At 41.7% G+C, this 20,628-nt stretch overlaps 2 protein-coding genes across 7 annotated transcripts in view; one reads left to right on the top strand and one right to left on the bottom strand.

Moving 5' to 3' along the window:
- Positions 1-2,934, bottom strand: part of osbpl8 (oxysterol binding protein-like 8) — a 74,672-nt gene extending 71,738 nt beyond the window's left edge. For 4 of the 6 annotated variants that reach the window (XM_076076007.1, XM_076076001.1, XM_076076005.1 and 1 more), the window contains exon 1: positions 2,594-2,934. The gene's annotated coding sequence lies outside the window, so the exon portion shown is untranslated. The remainder of the gene's footprint in view (positions 1-2,593) is intronic. The other 2 variants (XM_076076008.1, XM_076076002.1) reach the window with 1 other exon arrangement.
- Positions 1-20,628, top strand: part of zdhhc17 (zDHHC palmitoyltransferase 17) — a 59,536-nt gene that overhangs the window by 28,550 nt on the left and 10,358 nt on the right. Inside the window, exons 3-11 of the mRNA XM_076076012.1 lie at positions 5,464-5,567; positions 12,917-13,020; positions 14,306-14,428; positions 15,539-15,616; positions 16,811-16,955; positions 17,225-17,289; positions 18,117-18,279; positions 18,396-18,521; positions 19,898-20,040. Of these exons, the coding sequence (XP_075932127.1) occupies positions 5,464-5,567; positions 12,917-13,020; positions 14,306-14,428; positions 15,539-15,616; positions 16,811-16,955; positions 17,225-17,289; positions 18,117-18,279; positions 18,396-18,521; positions 19,898-20,040 (1,051 nt within the window). The remainder of the gene's footprint in view (positions 1-5,463; positions 5,568-12,916; positions 13,021-14,305; positions 14,429-15,538; positions 15,617-16,810; positions 16,956-17,224; positions 17,290-18,116; positions 18,280-18,395; positions 18,522-19,897; positions 20,041-20,628) is intronic.

Genomic DNA, 20,628 nt, shown 5'->3' with positions numbered 1-20,628 from the left:
AAGTAAAGCGGGCCGAGGCCTAACCTGACTTGCTTGCCGCTTGTTGGGCAAATCCCCACCGACGGGAAGTGCGAGGCATCTCGAGCCCATCTGGCATTTGTCAGAGCAAATGCATCCAATCAGCCAAACCACAGCCAGTGGCCCGAGTGTCCCAGCTGGGCAGATTACGCCACGCTGATGCACTGGCCTTGGCATTTCAATAACTTCAAGAGCGACGCAGCGTTTGTTATGGCTCCTAATAGTGTGACTGTCCGGAGGCAGGAAGGGACGAGGCTGTCGCTGTGCCTTGCCAACAGGTGAATATTTGCTCAGTAAGGGACTGAAATTAAGGGGGTCGTTTTATTGTTTCATAACGCGGTTGCTGTGAAGCCATTTGAGGACTGATACTGTGATTAAGGACAATAAACGCAGATTTCACGACGCTTATAGATTATACCCTACACTGGTATCAGCTGAGATTAGCACTCAACACATTTTGTCCAACTGATATTACCCACATTATCAGATTTCTCATGTGCAAACACATAAAACAATAAAACGCAAATGAAAGCTACTGTGAACACAAGGCCTTTTAGTTCTGGAAAAACAGCTGTAGAGGTACATGTGGATGTACAGTATAATGTCCCACAACTAAATACTGATGTGTCCAATTGTATGCATGCACCTAATTTACCTAACGTGTCATAGGAAAGAATCATTTATGTAAAGCAGGAATATACCAGGCCTTGTTAAATGGCTGGTATCCAAAGAAACAGCACCTCTCCTCGCCACAAGTTAGCCCTCCCAGTTAGTCCTGCTGGCCCAGCACTTGGCATAATTAATCAGCATCATTATCATAACTGTGCATCTCACAGTAAATGTCCCACTGAAGCCCTATTTTCCTTGGCCATAGTTCTCCATAATAGGTAACAATAAATAGAAATTGCAAAAAATTGCCACTGCTGCATTATAATCTGGTCTTGAGTCCAGAATAACATATTTGCTGTAGCATACCGTTTGCTTTTCCAGTTCGGTGTTTTCCCTACATCATGAGCAAACAACCCAAACAAAAAAATTATCTATTTCTGTTTTCCTTTGCATGAGAGTATTTATACTTGTACTCCCAAAATTAGATTCTGCATTCAAATGTGGATCTGCGTGTCTCTGCCAGAGCAGTGAGCAGGCAAAAGGCTGAGGTTAGAGAAGGGCAGAAAGGAAAACTCCATTTGGATGGCAAATGAGCCGGTCGCTGTTGTGACCGCGATCCTCCCCTCAGCAAAAGTTTGGCATGGAAAGTCTGGGATGACCCTTCATTGACATGCAAATAAGCAGCGGATGGAAAACATGGAAATACAGTATGTGAGTTGGCACAGGTTCACAGAAACAACTGACTGGTGCTTTCCTCATTGACTCAAATTGCCTGACGTCAATTACAAGTCAATCAATTCCTATTATCAGGACTATTATATGCAAACACATAAAAAAATGATATGTGAGGCCTTCAAATTAAGAATTAGCTACTAACTATAAAACCTAATTTAGGATCCACATAAATGGTTGCCATCAGTGGCAACCACTTTTTAACATGTAGAAAAACTGGGAGGGCAAACATGGACCCCAGTCTCTTTAACTGTATATGAGAGGGGATTCAGCTAAGAGAGCCAAGATATACTGGAGGTTATCTCTTGAGGGACCCACAATTCAACACTTCATTGCTGATGGGCCAAAGGATCTGTGGCGGGAATCAGAGCAAAAGCCCAGAAAACCAACATTTGAAAGGGAGAGAATGGATGCTGGCAACCACTTTTAAAGGTTTGTGTTGAGCCCTTTATAGAAAAAAAATATAAGCAAGAGTGGATAACCAACATAACATGTTATCTGATATCAGATATCTGAAAACAGACCAGGATCTGCCAGATGCATCCGTTGTCTGACACAATTAGGAACAGGCCAGTCTCCTGTTTCTGCTGCTGGCTTCTGTCAGGGGAAAGTGGTAACAGAGCACAGGGGCTGAGGAGGCTGCAGACATGCAACACTGCAGCAGGATCATATGTTTGAGGGTGGAGGGGTAATATGTAGACAGCAGGGGAGGTCAGGTAGGACAAGCAGCCAGCAACATCTTCAGCACCCCAGGCTGTTCTAGAAACACACCACAGCCAACAGGGTTGCTAAGTCACTGTATTTCGCCATGAATCTCCCAGATACAGTGTGGCTGCAGGAAAATCTGATCAAGCATCCATAGCCATTCACCACTTTGCTGCATACAGTAGCACATCGCGTACTAACTGCACAGCTGCAAACAAGCTAACGTTACACACTTGTAACTAGATGAAGATTAGTCCCAAAAAATGTTCCCGCCGGGTTATGCAAAAGGCGTACGGGAAGCGTACGGAGAAGCTGCTCGACTTCCTAATTAGCTGTCGCTAGCCCGGTTTATTACATAACAGTACGCACTGCTTGACTGCAGAGTCACGTCTGTGAACTCGCAACAGACTCTCAGAGCGAATTGGAAATTGAGCTAACATTAGCTGCGTTTAGCCAGCATTAGCAGGCGGTGGAAGGCAGCATTCGTGTTATGTTTTTGTCATTGGGTTTACGTGGCACTTAACGTTACCTTTGCTTCGCTGGGGGTCTCCCAGTAGGTTGTCTGACTGGCTCACGGAAGAAAAACGCTGGCTGTAAATGTGAAGGCACTCCTCCGGGACGTATGTCTGACTGCTAGCTGTTAGCTAACGACGTGTTAATGTTTATTACCAGGTGTTCACTGCCCCTGCTTGTGATGGCTCGCGTCCTCCTCTGCCCAGCGGCGTCACGTGGGTCCAATATTAAAGCTTGAACAGTTAAAATCTATCTTCATTGGTATTGGTATGCTTTCTACTGTCTATCGCCTACTGATACTCAGCCAACTCGATAACCACTAGCCCGCGCGCACGATTCTGTCGTGGTTCGACTGGTAACCGGTCAATGCAAGCGGAATGCACAATATTTCCGGTTACAAATTTCAAACTAAAAGCCGCGCACGAAGATACACTAAATTTGCACAACACAAACAAAACAAATCATAAAAATCGTACAGGAAATGGGGCATGACATTCCCTTTCTATGCATATTTAAAAAAAATAATGTGGGCTTCTTCTTCGTTCTTTTATTGTACAGTTTCTGTGAATACAATTTTCATATTTTTGATTTGTTTAAACATCTTTTTTTTTATTATGTATTATTTCATTATTAGTGCTTTCTCTTTACTTTACATAGTTATTTCATCTGCTTGTATTGACTTCACTGTGGTTACGGGTAACACATATTATTAAATTGTTATTATTCTTCCTGTAAAGCACATTCTGATTTATTTCTGTGCTATATATATCCATACTGTATGTATACAATCATATGATGGTAGAATTAAAAGTAGTAGTCCTGCTTTTATTTTGAAGGCTGAACATTCAATATCCTGTCTCTAATCTATAACGAGGTAACTTGATGCAACAACTGCAGACTTCCTCCCTTGTTTCTGCTCGGTGATCATCTGATTTGCCTGGCTGGACAGGGCATCGTAAACATGTGATCAGTCCAGTCCACTTTCGCTCCAAATGCAGTCCAACTGAACACTTTCAGATTCTTGATAGTCACCATTTAGTTATGTATTCGATGTATGGCCCTCTTCACTGGGTTAATTCATGTATGCAATTCATAAATTAAATGCAGCAATTTAGGAATTAAGTTTAATGAAATATATTTTTGCTGAAATTATAGTTGTGTATGTGGGGTTATATAACATCATATAAATAATATATATACATATATAACAGCATGCTTCTGGGATTCATTGTGGTGAACTTGCTATAACGGGTATCCTATCATAGACGTATTTGACATATTTTAAAGTTCCTATGGTAATATTGAAATTACACAATTAAAAGAAGGTTTATAAACTGTACACAGGATTACTACAGTTGTTTTCAGTCAAGGAGCCGCATGCTTGGATAACTAGTGACCTCCAGTGGCTGATGGAGGTATAGGTTTAGTAGAGTCTAGATTCAGCACAAATCACTAACTGCAATGCATTGGCTGCTTCTGGCCTTCTAATGAAATGTCAGATGTCACCCATGTCTGTCATTACGGAGGTTCTCTCGTGACCATAAACACTGGAGAACCATTTTTATTTTATTTATTCTATTCTGTATTCTTATCAGACAATGAGAAAAACACTTATATATATTTACTGGTCATTACATTATTTTATATTTGTAGTTAAAATAAAAATAATACAAATATATACTATTTGGACTTGTGATTTCTGCTCACGAATAACATCAGCATGGGCATGCAATGATCATAAGGCAAAATTAAATTAAGATTGATGATATACCATACACACAATACATCTCAATCACACTTTCACTGTTTTCTGTAGAGCCGGTCTGGTGGACTCTGCTTTCTGCAGATTAACCAACTAATTTAGGGGGGAAGCTGCACTATGGGTCCCTTTCGACCACTCGTCTTGCCTTCTTTACACACATCCACATACCCAGTGTTCATCATGTACCCAGAGTATATCTTTCTTCACATTCTCTTGCCTGTCCACCATGAGCTTACAGTGACAAGCGACATAGGTTACAGTAGGGGCGTTTCTAGGATTCAATGAAAGGGGGGGCTAAACCCCAAGGGGAGTGGTATGTTTGCGCGCACAATTTTTTTTGGGGCCCATTTGGGGTATATCAGTTGTTTCAGACAGTTCATAGATTGGTTCAATCAGAAAGAGTGTGATTTTGCTCTGTAGTTTTGCTTGCATTCAGTATATGATAACACAAGAGACAGAATTTCAGGGTCATAGTGAAATTTGACAACACAAATATGAACTTTTCTCAAATAAAGAGAGAGAAATAATTTTCCTGCTTGTAAAGGAAAGACGGATAAACTAGCTTTCATATCCGCGTCACTCCCAAATCCTAATTCTTAAAGGGACCGCACACATTGGATGGAGAATGGACCTTGACAGTGTCAACTTTATATCGTTAAGTATGATGATAGGCTATTGGATTGTAATTTGAAGGGGGAGAAAACATACAAACCAGAACGCACGCACAGATGTAGCATGTTAGAGTTATAAATAACTTGTCCATGTGAGAAACAATAGTTTAATTTAATGACACTATTTTTTTTTTAAAGCCAATAATGCCAAATTATTTGGGGGGGGCTAAAGAACATTTTAGGGGGGCTGCAGACCCCCTACAATAGGCCTAACGACGCCCCTGGGCTACAGCAGACCATTCTTACATAAAACCTTAGAGGTAGTATGCAATAATAATGCATGTAACTGAATTTAAAAGCACAAATATAAATCAATGCTTTATATTCGTAGCCCTGGGTCACTGGCTATGCTATGATTATGTGACCTTCTGTGTGGTATGGCCTGTCCTTCATCTGTGTGTTTTTGACTGCTCCCCTCTCCGCCTCCTCTGTTTGTTTCCCCCCTACACACAGCCTCTTGTTTCCCACAATGCTCTGCGAACATCACCACCAAGATGGCGGACGCTATGGAGGAATATGAGAAAGAAGCTGTCTGCGTCCCTATTCTCCATGCCGAGGTAAAGTATTTGGACTTCACTCCTTCGCACGGACACATAAACATACACAAAACGCATTACACCGGTCGGTGTATGGGTGGCTGTTGGTTTTTGCCGTGCTTTTTTCAGAAACTCCGATGCCCCCTGCAGGACCAACGGTGGGGGGGTGGCAGGAAGCTAACGATGCTAACGGTGCTAACGCTAGCCCCCCTCCTCCTGCTGCATTGCAAGGAAATGCTGGGCAGATGTTCCTGTTCATTTCAACGTTATGCTAGGTGGTGCTTTATGTGGCAGGGACGCCGTTCAGTCAGTAAACGAGATTCTAAACTGTGTGCTTAAGTCTGTAATGGAAAACAGTAATGTTAATGCTTAATCCTTGCAGTCGTACGACGTTAGCTTTGTACGTTAGCGGAGCTGGTAGTGGTAGCTCTGGTAGAGCTGCGGTGAGGTAAATTGGGGTCAAGTGTACATGGAAACATCAACCTGTGGTGTCCAGACGGCAATCATAATAACTTGACATATACAGCCACGATTGAAAAATGAATCACACTTTTTCTTGTTGACGATAATCGTGTCTTAGTATGGGATATTGTAGTCACTGTCAGCTAGCTAACCCAACGTTACAGGTTCCTCTCGGAAGGGATTTACAGTAACCTAACAATATCTGCCAAGTTGTCATTTAACGTTAGCTAGCATTCGTCGTTTCTATCATAATACTGTTGTGCTAGGAATACGATTCATGATAAACAAATTAGTTTCAAAGAACAATAAAGGATAATGTCGAAGTAATTTTCTTTCTAACAATGACTCAAGAAAGAAATCACATTGCAGCTGAAAACTATTCATTTCAACATTGTTAGCTAATGACACCTAGCTAACAGGAAGTTGTAAACCTAATTGAGCCTAAGTTACCTATCTTTATTCGTTTTTACTACACGTAATTTAAGTTCCATGTGACTTAAATGATGATAGAGCCACATAGGCTGTTGTGACCATTCTGTTTATCGCGATCCAATGGCTTCACCTCTTATTTATTCTACATCACGTGCATGTAGTGCTGTACTTTGCTACAGAGCAGTATGCATCAATACATGGTTCTGGATAGAGCTAGGTTTTGCATATGGAACGCAGACCGGTTATCATTTGTTATTATCTGTGCTTTGCAGGTGAACTAAAAACCAGTAAGAGCTCATATTGCATACATCAGTATGCCTCAATGATAGTTGGCGTGCTGTTCTCTCAGTGGTCCAGTTTTGCTTGTTGGTTTGCAGCCAGCAGGTTAAGTGGGTTACTTTACCTTGAGGCTTGGTCAGTATCTCTTAATCCTGGCAGTGCACAGTTCAAATGATTCATATATTTAATGTCCAGTGTGTCCTGAAAGTGCCGACGGATAAGTTCATATAGCTATTTTGGCTGGTAGTCCAAACAGTTTAATCAAATAACTGAATGTAAAAGTCCCGCTCACACATTATGTAATTATGTATGGAACTTAAGTGGTAATGATGCTACATCTTAAGCAGTCAAATTGCCACAAATAGATTTGCCTCCACTGCGGTACTGGCTCTCAGTTCATATGTGACCCCACAATGGGAAAATGTGGTCCATGGGGGCTGCTTTTGTGAAGGCCCATACTGTATGTTAATTTGGTGTTTATGTCAAGTTTGGTTTGCACAAAGGAAGGAGAATCAGACTGTGGAAGACAGTAGTTTGTAAGGTTATTCTACATTTCTTTATCTTACAAAACTAAAACTAAATACTCTATTTTCAATCAACTCAAATTGTAGATCAGAGAAACAGTCAATGTAATTTTGTTTAAACTTTATATACAAGACCATAACTGTGCTTAGGCCTTGTCTAAAGCATCAGTGTGGAAAGTGTTGGTGCAGAGGGAGCTGCAACACCCCTTTTTTCTTTCTGTAGGCCTTTTGTTAAACTGCAATTGAAAATATAAATGTATGTATTATTTGAATAATATCCTCGCTGGTCTCCTGTATGATATGGTTGCATCTTCACTGTCCTGCGTTATTATAAACTATAGTAACATGGTTATGGGTCATCCATACGCTGCCTCACTCCTCCTTCCTCTCCTCGCAGTTGTCATGCATCAGCTCCGCGTTGTCTATATGTTTGTGTTCAATTTAGCTTTTCTAAAATCAGGGGCTTCAAATTTTCATTTTCAAAACCCCCCGCTCCCCATACCCCAATGGCTGCATGGCACGAAGCCCTCTAAAAACCCGGCTGCCTATTCAAATTAAAGCAATAAACATGAATGTCACGCAGCATGTAGTATTTAGACTGACTTCATCTCAGCACAGCACAGACTTCCAGTGTCCCTGACCCAAAGTTGCCGCAACCTCCAGTGTCTTTAAAACCTTGTGGCTGCACATACACCTGTCATATTGCAAGAACACGTCTTGACGGTGGTAGCTTCGTCATAGATTGAGTTTTTTTTGCCTATACATGCTCGGCTTAAAGTTGCTCCTTTTTTCAGCAGGGTGCTGCTGGAAATCTGGGTCATCGGGTAGATTGTAGTGAGAGCTCTCTCTCGAGGAACGTAACGGACAAATGTCTCCTGATCTCATTTGAAAATGCAAATGAGTGTTCTTGCATAAAAGCCACATAAAAGAGGGTACATGCTCCGGCACTTGATTTGATACTTTACAAACTGGAAAACATGCATTCTGTTTCCATAGAACGTTCACATTAATGCCCTCGTAAAAAATAGAGTTTCCCCCTCTGCTTCCTCCCGATCCGTGGAGGTAAACTGTGCCTTGAGTATTGAATTAGTCCCCCGTAATGGCTCTCATTTCAGATCAAATCTGATGTTGAGCTACGGCCACAGCCAGCAAGAAAAAGAACACAATAACAGTGCGACCTAGTCTCAGCAAAGTAGTCATTACAGATGCAGTGATAAACTATTATAATTATAATTATTTTGTATCTTTGTGTATGTGTTCCTGATTTTAAAGTGGATTCCAAACTGTGAATTGGTCACCCGTATTTGACTGATGATCCTACTGTAAACCAATAAACATGCATTTTGACGAAATGGTGCTGTGCAACATTTTTGGCTCGAGACTGACCAGCTCCATTGACGAGAGCCAAGCCTGCTGCCTCACCGAACAGATGAGACTCCAACCTAAAATCAATGGTTGGTGTGAAATGGAACATATTTTGAGGATATCATTGCTGCTGTTGTCTATTTGTTTTTTTGCATCACCGGGAGGCGAAAACCGCTCATTGCCACTGTATTAATCTGACGCCATTTATAATAATCAGTATTTTTTAACAGTTCAAATATGAGGAAATTGTGAATGTTGTCACATCATTTTAGCTAACATTCCCTTTAATTTTCTCAGAAACTTGACAGTAAAATGACAGCTTTGTGTTTGCCCCTCAGTTTAAAAATCCTGGAGCTCGTTGTTAATTAAGCGCCTCAATATTTTAGCAGAGAACACAGTGTCTGCAGATTTGATTTTGTTACACTCTTTGTGTATAGAGTTTTGTTGTGTGATCTTACTGTGGACATACTGACATTGCCGCATGAGGGCGACCATCTGAGCTTTGATGTCGTAATATTTGTTGAACCAAGGTTTCACATTTTCGTATTCTTTCAAATCTTGGCTTCTGCATTGGTGGTTGTAATTGTGGTCTATCTTGGCTGATTCTTCGGCTTTGAATGTTGCATATTCGTCCCTCGTCTTTTTTTCCTCTCTGAGATTGTCCATCAGCTCCTGAACACAACCTTCCAGAGAAAGGTTGTGTTGGGTCAAGGCATTGTTCTCCTCCAGCCTTTTTCCACGCTTCTCTTCCAGGTGGTGTTGCCACGTGATATACTGCAGGAGGTCCTGAGCCTTCTGCTCCAGCACATTATTTGTTTGTTGTTCTTCTTGTACAGACCTACATTTTTCCTCTAAGGCTATTTATTTCTGGAGTTTAATTGCGGAGGCCATTTGATGGGATTTGTTTAGATCACTAGCTGCTCTCGTATGTGTGAGTGACACACACACATACGTCCACGTTGCTTCAAGAGCCTACATGTAGCGATGAACAACATCTCCAGGCTGCTAAGAAGCTCCTGTTTCCTGCTGTGTGCTCCAGATCACATGCTGGATTAGCCAGTTCCTGATAACTGATGACCACACTGATATCGGATCGCTACCCGGTATCAGCTGATACCCAAAGCCCAGGTATCGCTAATGGTATCAGGACTAAAAAAATATAGTATAGGAAAATATTCCTATACTCGCTTTGAGTCTTTTACTGCTGAAATAAATAATACCGAAAACCAGGTTGTCTTTTAAGTATTTATTCTCTGCACAGAGAATAAATACTCATCATCACAATCATCATCGCAACAGAATGCGTAGTCTCAGGGAGGAAGAACCAAGAAAAAAGTGAATGTACTTTCTTTATACAGAATGAGCAACGGTGGGGGCCGATGGCCAATGTTAGACATTTTGGTTTCAGACCGGCCACGGCCAGCAACCAAAACAAGTGGCCCAAAGGCCTTGGTGGTGGAACATTATCATACAACACAGTTAGTTATCTTTGTGAACAGGCAAGGGAGAATTCTTCTTTTGCACAACAGAGACACGGTAAAGTTCAGAGCAAAATTACCTATGCATGAATACAATATACTGAGTAGAAATATATATACTAAGTAAGTAGAAATATATACTACGTAAAAAATGATCATTACAATCCCTAGTCTGGAGAAATACACATCAATAGTGTTACAAATGCTATCATCAGCTTTTTAGATTGCAGTAAGGAAATGAACAGAGAGTGTTGGGCTGCTGTGACTGAAGTCAAAGGTTATCTCCATGGAAGGTTGAGATGGAGAAAGTGATTGAACAGCTGCTGTCTGAGGGTTTAGAGCCAGGACGTCTTTGTCCTGTCCCTGCAAAGACACGGGAAACCGTTTCCGCTCAATTGAATATCCAGATGAGGAATACATTTTTCCTGTTTGTCAATCTGCCGTAGGAAAAATGCTCAGCACAGTCCCGATCATACTTGAGTTACTCTCACTTTTCTCTGGCAGCCAATCTAGTCTGAATAGCACATGGGGTAGTTGAAACAGATCGCATGGATTTGCAAATGACCAAAACTTGGCTATGAGAAGCAGGAACGCTTGCTGGCAGCTTTGATGACTTAAAAAAAACAGGAATTAAAAATATGCGGTGGTCACCTTCATATCCCCACCTTCACACCCTCCTCCTCGGTCTTATTTACTCTCCGAAATAAAATCCCTCGTCTTAGCCTCTGTTTATCTCCCCTGTAGTAGCACAGCAACATTGATGCTTTTCTCCTCCTTACAACTGATGATTTTTAATGCTTTGGATCTCAGAATTAAAACTCATTTTGCTGTTCATGTAAATGCAACGTTGGGTAACGGCACCAGAGAATGTGAAGAGGATGAAGAAATATGACCGGTTCTATTTATTTAACTTGTTGGGGCAAATGTAGAGTTGTGGTTTTGAGGTCTGACATTATCACATCACATCACTGTGTGTATATCCAGAGATGACATAAAATGTTGGTTAGGTGGTTTATTTAAAGCCATGAGGACCATGAAACCGTATTTCTGGTGTGTGTTGCTTCTGTAATTTCACATAATTTCTTGCAAAAACAGGGTATTGAGACAGAGACTCCAAATACCTTCTGTGAATGTATTTTTAGTTCATGTTAATATACAACTAGCACCAAGTAAAAACTAAAATCACTGTTTTTCCAGAAAGTCAGAATGGCAAAGGGCCTTGTGGGAGCTCTGTGTTTACCTCACGCAGCCCTTGTTTCCGGATGATGGAGGCTAATTACGGTTGTCCTTGACGTTGCTATGGAGGCTAATTGAATGCGAGTTGCACAGTCGTGCGACAGATTAGATCTTCACCAGCAACAGGACCCGACAAGCCTGTCTTTGTTTTTGTCCCACCGCCTTTATTTCCCTCTCTTAATACAGCAGTCATTTATTGGAATGAGTGCGGAAGTGTCATCTTTGAGCGGGGCCATCACCAGGGGCTGAATCTAGTAGTTCAGTCAAGCCTGTCCATCTTGCACAATAATGTTATTTTGCTCTCTGAATAATTCTTGCTGACTAAAATTTTGATGGCCCTGAGCGCATCGGAGCACTCTTGTTTCTTTATTGTTTCCAGATGAATCCGATTCATAGACTTTTTCACAGACATTTTGACTTGTCATAGCAGAAGAATCACAGGTGGAACTAATAACATTAACGATGGCTCAATTCAAGCAATCACTGCTGTGCAATTAATAATGGAATTATACCTGTGTTGACAAGTCACCACGCACGTGTGCACCAAGCGGCTATCTCTGGTGCTGAAAACTGACAGTTGATCAAATATCCACTTGAGGCTGGTCAACCAGGAGGCCGCCATGTTAAAACAGCCTGGTACAAAAACAGTTTGGGTCTCTATAGCTAATATTCCCGTTCATGACAACTGAACAGGGAGTGAAGCTGTGAAAGTCCAGTCAATCATTGTTTGAAGTTCAAAGTCTTTGGTGGTATCTTGTAACTGTCCGTAGCTCCACCCAGCTGGTCATGTGTAGACTCTGCTGCTGTGGGCACAGCCACTGATTGTATCTTATTTGGTGGACAAGGCCAAGAAAATATGGGCTCAAAAGATGCAGTGTCTGAAGACTCAAAGCACTTACAGAGGTTTTCCAGTTTAGCAACCCAGTGTTGACATTTGTAGCATTTAATGTTTTTAGGATTAAAGGGATTGCATTGAACTTCATATCCTATCAAACCCTTGTCACAATTGAATGGTATTAGGGCTGTCACAATAACAGCAATGTTGAAAAAACCTGCGCTATTGACGAGCCAACCACAAGGGATGGCAAGCAACCGCCACAAACGCTACGTTCACTTAGTTTATTTCTTTGCAATGGGAGCGAGACGCTGTGCGTCTGTTCTGCGCTGAGCACTGCACCTTAGGTGTTTGTTTTTTTTTTTCTGATTGCCGAGAGTTGAAAAATGTTCCACTTTGGGGAAACCGCTGCGCTCGTCACTGTCACTTTTCACTCAGCTGTACAATCACGATATAGGCTACAAATGCTGAACAGCATGACATTCCCCAAAAAAACATTTAAAATGCTTAAAATTCAGCCGAAATATATTTTCTGTTCTCAAATAACACATAGGGTTCCAACAAAAACCAACAAAAACCTTTATCTGATATGACATAGAATGACCCATAAATTAAGTATATAATACACACCTGCAACCACATCCCACATGCCAGAGCATTCTTGTGTGTTCCAACATCACCCTCATGATCTAATAAAGCAACACAACCATAACAACTTGTCTTTATCTCTGTGTTTCTATCTCTTGTCCTCCTTTTCAGGAAATCAAGCCCCAGAGTAATTTCAACCACGGCTACAGTGAGAACGTCAGCCGTAAAAACCATGTGGACGACTACAGCACCTGGGACATTGTCAAAGCCACACAGTGAGTGGAGCTTATGGATATGTATTATATACGCGTTGTTGTCTCACAACGACATCAAGATAAGCTTTGCGCTCTTTCGGTCATGTGGTCAGACTTTGATGCAACCTCAGAAAATGATGAATGGATTTGTTTGGTTTCGTCATAGCTTACACTGGTTAGTCTCAGGAAGGTTGTCATTGAGGATGTAACTTTTTATTCCAAATCCAAACTGTAGCTTGGAACTGTGATGACCTATGAACAATGTACCCCCAATGAATTTCTTTGCAAATTTCTTTTTACAAAAATTGGAAAACAATGGAAGCTATACATCAGCTATATAACATTTGAGTATTGCCAATATTTGATAAAAAATGTGGGTCCACATGCTATACATGCAGAACTATTTACAATTTTACAACATCTACTTACTGTCTCTCATGTCCTCCCCTCTCTGTTTTATGTAAAAAGCCTGCAGTTCAGTCCGGAGTTTTTATCACGTGACTGTTGGTCTCAGCCAAGTTGATCATGGCTTTCCAGTTGCGCTGAGAATCGCAGAATTGAATGTTTTTTACAGGATCTGTCTAGTTCAAACGGTTTATTGTGAGGCATGTAGAATAAAGTGATTTAGATATTTTTTGAAAAACACAATTTTAAGCTTAGATGTGGTTGCTTTTCGTGACGTGTTTGTCCCACATGATGTGTTAGATGACCATTGGAATATTGAAAATCAGATATCTGCTTTTTTTAAAACTTCTAGCTATAATAAATGGTGTAATTCAGGCGTTTTTTTGTTTGTTTTTATAACCTGCTTTTCAAGCTCTTGCCTTTCTGAAAAAAGTGACATCATTACTGGATTGCAGCATGTTTACTTGTTAATTTATAAGCTTCTGTGTTATCACGACACTACATATTTTAAATCCGGATCTAACGGCGCCGTGTTTTTGACTGTGGTTGTCTGATTCACATTATGCTAAAGAAGTCATTCACAAGCTCAGAGAATAATGAGAGAAGGACAAATGTGGACATGTTTCCTGATAAGACAGCAGAAGCGTTGTGTGTGATACTACATTAGACAACAACAGATTTATGTTGTTTTGATTTGAGGTCAGGAATGTGTGTGTGTGTGTGTGTGTGTGTGTGTGTGTGTGTGTGTGTGTGTGTGTGTGTGTGTGTGTGTGTGTGTGTGTGTGTGTGTGTGTGTGTGTGTGTGTGTGTGTGTGTGTGTGTGTGTGTGTGTGTGTGTGTGTGTGTGTGTAACCCTCTGTTCGTCTGGAGACTTTAATCCCTCTGCGCTCCTCTTCCTCAGGTACGGCATCTTCGAGCGCTGCAGGGAGCTGGTGGAGGCGGGCTTCGATGTTCGGCAGCCAGACAAAGAAAACGTAACACTCCTTCACTGGGCCGCCATCAACAACAGGATAGATTTGGTCAAGTGAGTCCAGTCACGTTTTGCACGGAGTTGGTGGTGGCACAGTACCAGAGAGGTTAGAGACTTGGATGGTTGTTGAGTCCAAATCCCAGGACTGGCTGGAGATATGCGGTTGTCAGTTCACAAGTGTGAGTTTGAAGTATGAAGCAAAAAATGACAGGTAAAAGAAGTGTGCTCAGCCAGCATACCCTAAATATAAGTTACATGTGGGAGCTGCTTTTCTCCTGCTTTTCTCTTTTTTTTGGACACAATTTTCTCTGCTTGGGCAGCTTTTCCTGTGTACTTTGTTGTTGTTTAACAACCCGTTTCCACTGAGCCCTTTACCCCCATCAGAGGAAAATGGAGGCCCTGTTTCTAAACACACTGAGATTTGAACTAGCTTGATTCAGGTCGCTCAGTGAAGACAAGGTTAGCGCAAATTTAGCAATGAACTGGCTGTAGTTGCAAATGTATTACGGTGTGGAAGACAGCATAAATGTTCCCCTCCTCTGTAAATACTAATTACTTCTTAAAAGAGGTAATGTTACAGGAATTCAAGGGTCATAATTAGTATCGAGCTCAGTCAATGCAGTCCTGCCTTTCATCAAGACAGCAGGATAGTGTGGAACTCCCAACATGTACTCTAATTTCAAATTGAGTAATAAAGGTTCAGTAGGCAACTTCACTTTTTGTCACATTTGCTCTGTCACAATATCCTGACAGTAGTACATGAGACAGATAATTTGTGAAGAAATCTGCCTCCTTTTAGTGCTGCTAACAGCATTATCAAGACTCAGCTAATTGTCTACAAAATTGTAAAAATTGAAGAAAAAAGCCTAGAAATACTCATCACACTTTCTTAGACTTCAAAATTACGTCTTAAAATACGATATAAAGATATATTCAATGTCCATAAAACAGATAAATCTGAGGAGCTTGAACCAGAGTATGTTTGGCATTTTTTCCTTGAAAAATTTGTGAATTGATTAACAAATTAGTTGCAGATTAGTCCGTTGTGGTTTTGTTTTTAAACCAGTTCTGCAGCCCACACCTAGATTAGATTACCTAAATGAGATTCTCGGGAGAATTAATGCGGTATGAAGTTCCACCTGACGATTGTGTTTGTGTTTGCAGGTACTACATATCAAAGGGAGGCATAGTGGACCAGCTGGGAGGAGACCTCAACTCCACACCTCTGCACTGGGCCACCAGGTGACACACACTCACTGCAGATAACACATCTGCCATTTGGTGGACATGTGGAATCCACGGAGCCCTTATTTATTATTATTTGAAATGTAATTCATGCCTTAATACAATGTTTCCTTTCGTTCCTTCAAATTGATGTCACTAATCGTTATAACGGAAAGCAACTGAATCTAAGAAACACCTTTGTTAGCTTCCCGATTGTGGTCGGCAGAACATTTTAAAATTATTATTTATTTTACTTTTCAGAGAAGACAGTTTCGCCAACTTCCTCTGTGTCTCGTTCTAAATCCCTCCTACAAGCACACATTTATGACTCTGCTTGACTGAGGGTCTTATTCCTTTTTGTAATGCTCACTCAGTCATAATGTAACGGCTGAGAAGGGACAGGGCTTGCCAACATCTCTCCCAAGCAGACAGTGGGGGGCATGAAGCGCTCCTCATCTTGAATTATTGATAGATTTGACACACGGGATCCACACCATCGACACTCACACACACTCAGGAGCCGTGTATCTCCCTACACCACCCGGTCTCCACCCGCCGGTGACCTTTAAAAGCCCCCCAGCCTCCTCTCGTCTGTGTGACCACAGCCGTTTAGACACATGCTGGAAGCACCGGGTGTTTTGTCTGCTCACGTTTACACGCAGCAAATAAGTGAAAGTCCTAGAACACAGTTCTCACTTGAAATAAATCTATGACTTTGCATTTATTCTAAATTTTTACCAGTCATTATTGTCCTGCAGGGGAGGTTTACCTTGCAGACAAGGTTCGTAATAAAAATACATTTTGAAAACTCAATATGCAATAAAAGCATGTAACAAATCACCCGCTACACCGCAGAGACAAACACCAAGCGATAAGAGCAGGGAGTCAGTCTCTCGATGTCGCGGCAGCATATGAGGCTACATCATTTCACGTGCAAATAAGGCAGTTTAACAGCAGCCGGAGTAAATGAGACCCTGATCTTTGGACTGTTGAGTTTAAGCCTGGTCACTCACTCGGCAACTAAATGTGTAATCGCGTGAAAATGGCTTTGGCCTTCTTCACCCCAAACCTCAGGAGAAAGACAGGAGTTATTTGTTCCTGCGTGTCACCGGCTATTGGCACGCTGCTGTTCATTTTAAAAGATGTTATTCTTTGAGTAGCGAGTTGTCTGAATAAGAAGTGTCCTTTTGTTTTGCGCTCATCTCGTCCCAGACAAGGCCATCTATCCATGGTGGTGCAGCTCATGAAGTACGGCGCCGACCCGTCTTTGATCGACGGCGAGGGCTGCAGCTGCGGGCATCTGGCCGCGCAGTTCGGCCACACCTCCATCGTGGCCTACCTCATCGCCAAAGGACAGGTAGGAAATGTTAACACTGCGGCTCATTCGTCATGCACAAACTGGTGCTTTTCACAACAGCAAAGGTGCTTGTGTGACGGGTGATCTTTAGGAGGTTTACTGCAGTCCACCAGGTTGTTCTTAAAGACAGAGATAGATGTTGCTGTGATAGCAAAAGTCTGTTTTGAAATAAATTGGCACCAGTCCTCTCCAGTAGGGGGAGCCCTATTGCTTCTCTTTTCCACCTCTCACTCCTTCAGTTTTTTGATTGCATCTTTCCTCTGTATCAGGATGTGGACATGATGGATCAGAACGGCATGACTCCTCTGATGTGGGCGGCTTACAGGACACACAGGTGCGTACGTGTGTAATTTGTGCGTGTTGCTGCTACAGCTCGGTGATTAATTTCAAGCTCAAACCTCTTAAACACCACGCGAAAGCTCGAGCATGTTTCTGCTGACTGCAGCCACACGCACAACTTGCTCATGCATAAATCTCTAAACACAGAAACAAAGTCAGCTTCATCTGAATATTCCCTGATCAGCCTTTTTTGTCTGGCCTTCATTTAAAAATGTACTTATTGACCCATTAGCTGCAAAAAAAATTTGTATGAAAACGAATGAGGTAATGATTATTAAGAGCTTCTGTAAATGATGATGTAAGAAATTAAATCCGATGCAAGCAAATTTCAATGGATCCTTTTCTAATGACATTGAAGGCTTTCTTGTAGTTGAATTGTGCTGCTGTTTCAAGCTAAAATGGCAACAAAAATAATCTGGTTCTAGCCTCTTAAATGTGATGCTTTTTTGTCATACTTGATAGTAAACTGAATATCTTTGGGGTTTTACGTTACCTGAAGGCCACCGTAGTTCTCCGACACGCTTGTGAAACAGCGGTAGTAGTGTTATTGGTGTCATTATGGTTAGGATGAAAAAGGAGGCTGAGCAGAGGGGTGCTCAGTTGTTTGCAGTCTGCAACCACACCGCTGCATGCCACCAAATTCTACACACTGTCCCTTTAAACCGATGGAGTTTGGTTCTAAAGTGTTGGGTATGAGCCAGACAAATCCTTAACTTTTCCAACTGTCCTATTTTTTGTGATCACCTTCCCGTTATCGTTGTCCGTCTTCGTCCTTGTGACGAGCCGGCTTGTTTGACTGGATTTTCCCCCGTTGTGTAACAGCGTGGATCCCACCCGGCTGCTACTGACCTTCAACGTCTCTGTCAACCTGGGCGACAAATATCACAAGAACACGGCGCTGCACTGGGCCGTGCTGGCCGGCAACACCACCGTCATCAGCCTGCTGCTGGACGCCAACGCTAACGTCGACGCACAGAACATCAAGGTAACGCCTTGATCCACTGTCTTCGTGTGCCTGTACTGCCGTATTATATGGATTTATCCAGAGCTTTTTGGAATGGTAGATTTGTATAGACCTTTCTTGTGTTTGTGTGTTTTTAGGGCGAAACACCGCTAGATCTCGCCAAGCAAAGGAAGAACGTTTGGATGATCAATCACTTACAGGAAGCGCGACAAGCCAAAGGCTACGACAGCCCATCCTACCTGAAAAGACTGAAGATGGACAAGGTACACATTCAGACACACAAACACACATGCTTAAATGCATTACATTATATGTCAAGAGACGGGATGGGCAGGCATGGAGTAGAAGAAACATCAAGCAATTTGAACCAATAGACAGAATCCTTTTCAGTCAGGTCACATGAACCATCTGATCTCTGCTGTAAAGACATGCACACCTTTGTGTCTCTGTCTCAGTTCAGACAGACATGCTCAGACCAGCCTGTCCACACTGAACCGTTGCACTGCAGCAGCAGCACAGCATGTCTGGGGTTGTGATTAGCTTTTAGTCCAAAGCTGGCCTCCGATCAGACAGTCTGACAGAGAGGAGATGACTCTTAAATGACGGGTTATGTCTGATATTACAACTACCAGAAAATACAGGGACAACTTTTATAGCGTCCAGTCACCACAGTGGGTGACTTGACATGCATCCTGATAAATAACCTCTTCTACTCAAGCTTTGAACTTTGAACACTCAGAATGTTGATTTAGTTTTCAGAAATATTAAAGATCGTGCATGCATAAACTTGTTGTTGTTGCTACTTAAAACTGTTTTTAACTCTTGTTGTCTTTCCACTTGTCTGCTGGGATGTTATTAGTTAATGAAGGTAACTTTTAGAATGAGACAGTAAGTTAGCATGTAAAAACATGACTAGAATTGCTGCCCATCTGAGGTTTGCCTCACCTTTAGTCCAGATCCCTCGTGTCAGGCCCAGTGCTGTAGTGAGTAGAGCTTTACAGGCCATGTCTAGATTTGTAGAATGCATCTAACTTGTTTGGTTTGCTGTTTACCTTTCTTTATATCTCCACAGCTGAGAGACAAATGTGATTCAATACAAATAGCTATAAAAAGATGTAATACTTGATTTGTATAAACACTTATATTTGCTTGCTATTTAAACATGACATTTTGAATAATTACTATTTCGCTGTGATTTCTCCGATGACGCTTCTAATATTCAAAGCAAACTGCTGTTTGCACTCTCGCCTCGAATAGAAACTATTGTAAATGTGTACAATGTTTCTGATCAGTCAGTAGAGAGATGTGTATGGTCATGATTCATTACCCTGGCTGATGTGAATTATAGGAAATATTTGTACTTTTACGCAGCTCAATGGGACTCCTTCCTGCTTGTAAAAATCTCATCTGTTTTTTCCATTTTTTGTCTCGTCTCATCTCTTGCCCAACTTCCCTGTTTCTTATCAATCTTCATTTTCTCTGTCTCCCCCAAATGCTTTGTCTTTCACCTTGTTTTTACACCATTCCACTTTCTTTCTATGCCTTCGTTTTCACCACCTCTACTACATCTCTCCTCTCCTATACCTCCTTACCCTCCTGTTTGTTATTTTATCGTCTCCTTCCTCTCCTCCTCCTGCAGGAGTTCAGGCAGAAGGTGATGCTGGCGACACCCTTCTTGGTCATCTGGCTGGTTGGTTTCATCGCTGACCTGGACATCGACTCCTGGCTGATCAAGGGCCTCATGTACGCCGGCGTCTGGGTCACCGTGCAGTGCCTCTCCAAGTACGTCACAATTACATGAAAGACACAGATAACACACCCATACACTAGCTAGCATACACACAGGACTAGTATTACCTGGGGATTTCATGTCATTTTTCAAATCACCCCCTAATGTCCATGTTTTCGCCAAGTCTGTATTTAACTCGAATTTACTGACGTCAAGGCTCTGCTTAACATTTGGTTATTTTTGCTTATTAATAACTTACAGAAATTGTGTGTTAGAGTCCTTAGGCTTCCACCTTTACTTCCCGTCTCTCTCGCACTATGTCCTTGTCTCTGAAACTATCTCAGTATTTTATTTTAAAGATAGATGTAATCATTTCCAAAGTTCACAAAATGTTGGCGTTTAGCCTTTCAAAAATATTTTCACTGCGGTCAAAAGACAGGTCCCGCACACACCTGCGTTAACAATCTTACTGTACCATATTACATTAATATAGCAACAATAACACAATCATATTGTTCCCATTTTAAGGGTGATACAATCATAAAATATGACAACAGATGTTCCAAGCTTCATTCTAAAACCTCAATCAAAGCATCTAGCGAGATGAAGGTCCTGAATTTGCACCCAGAATGCTGTCAAAA

The sequence above is a fragment of the Anarhichas minor genome, unplaced genomic scaffold, assembly GCF_050575085.1.
Source record: "Anarhichas minor isolate MPS153535 unplaced genomic scaffold, ASM5057508v1 ptg000055l, whole genome shotgun sequence".
Lineage (NCBI taxonomy): Eukaryota > Metazoa > Chordata > Actinopteri > Perciformes > Anarhichadidae > Anarhichas > Anarhichas minor.
This window is presented reverse-complemented; position numbering and strand designations above follow the sequence as displayed.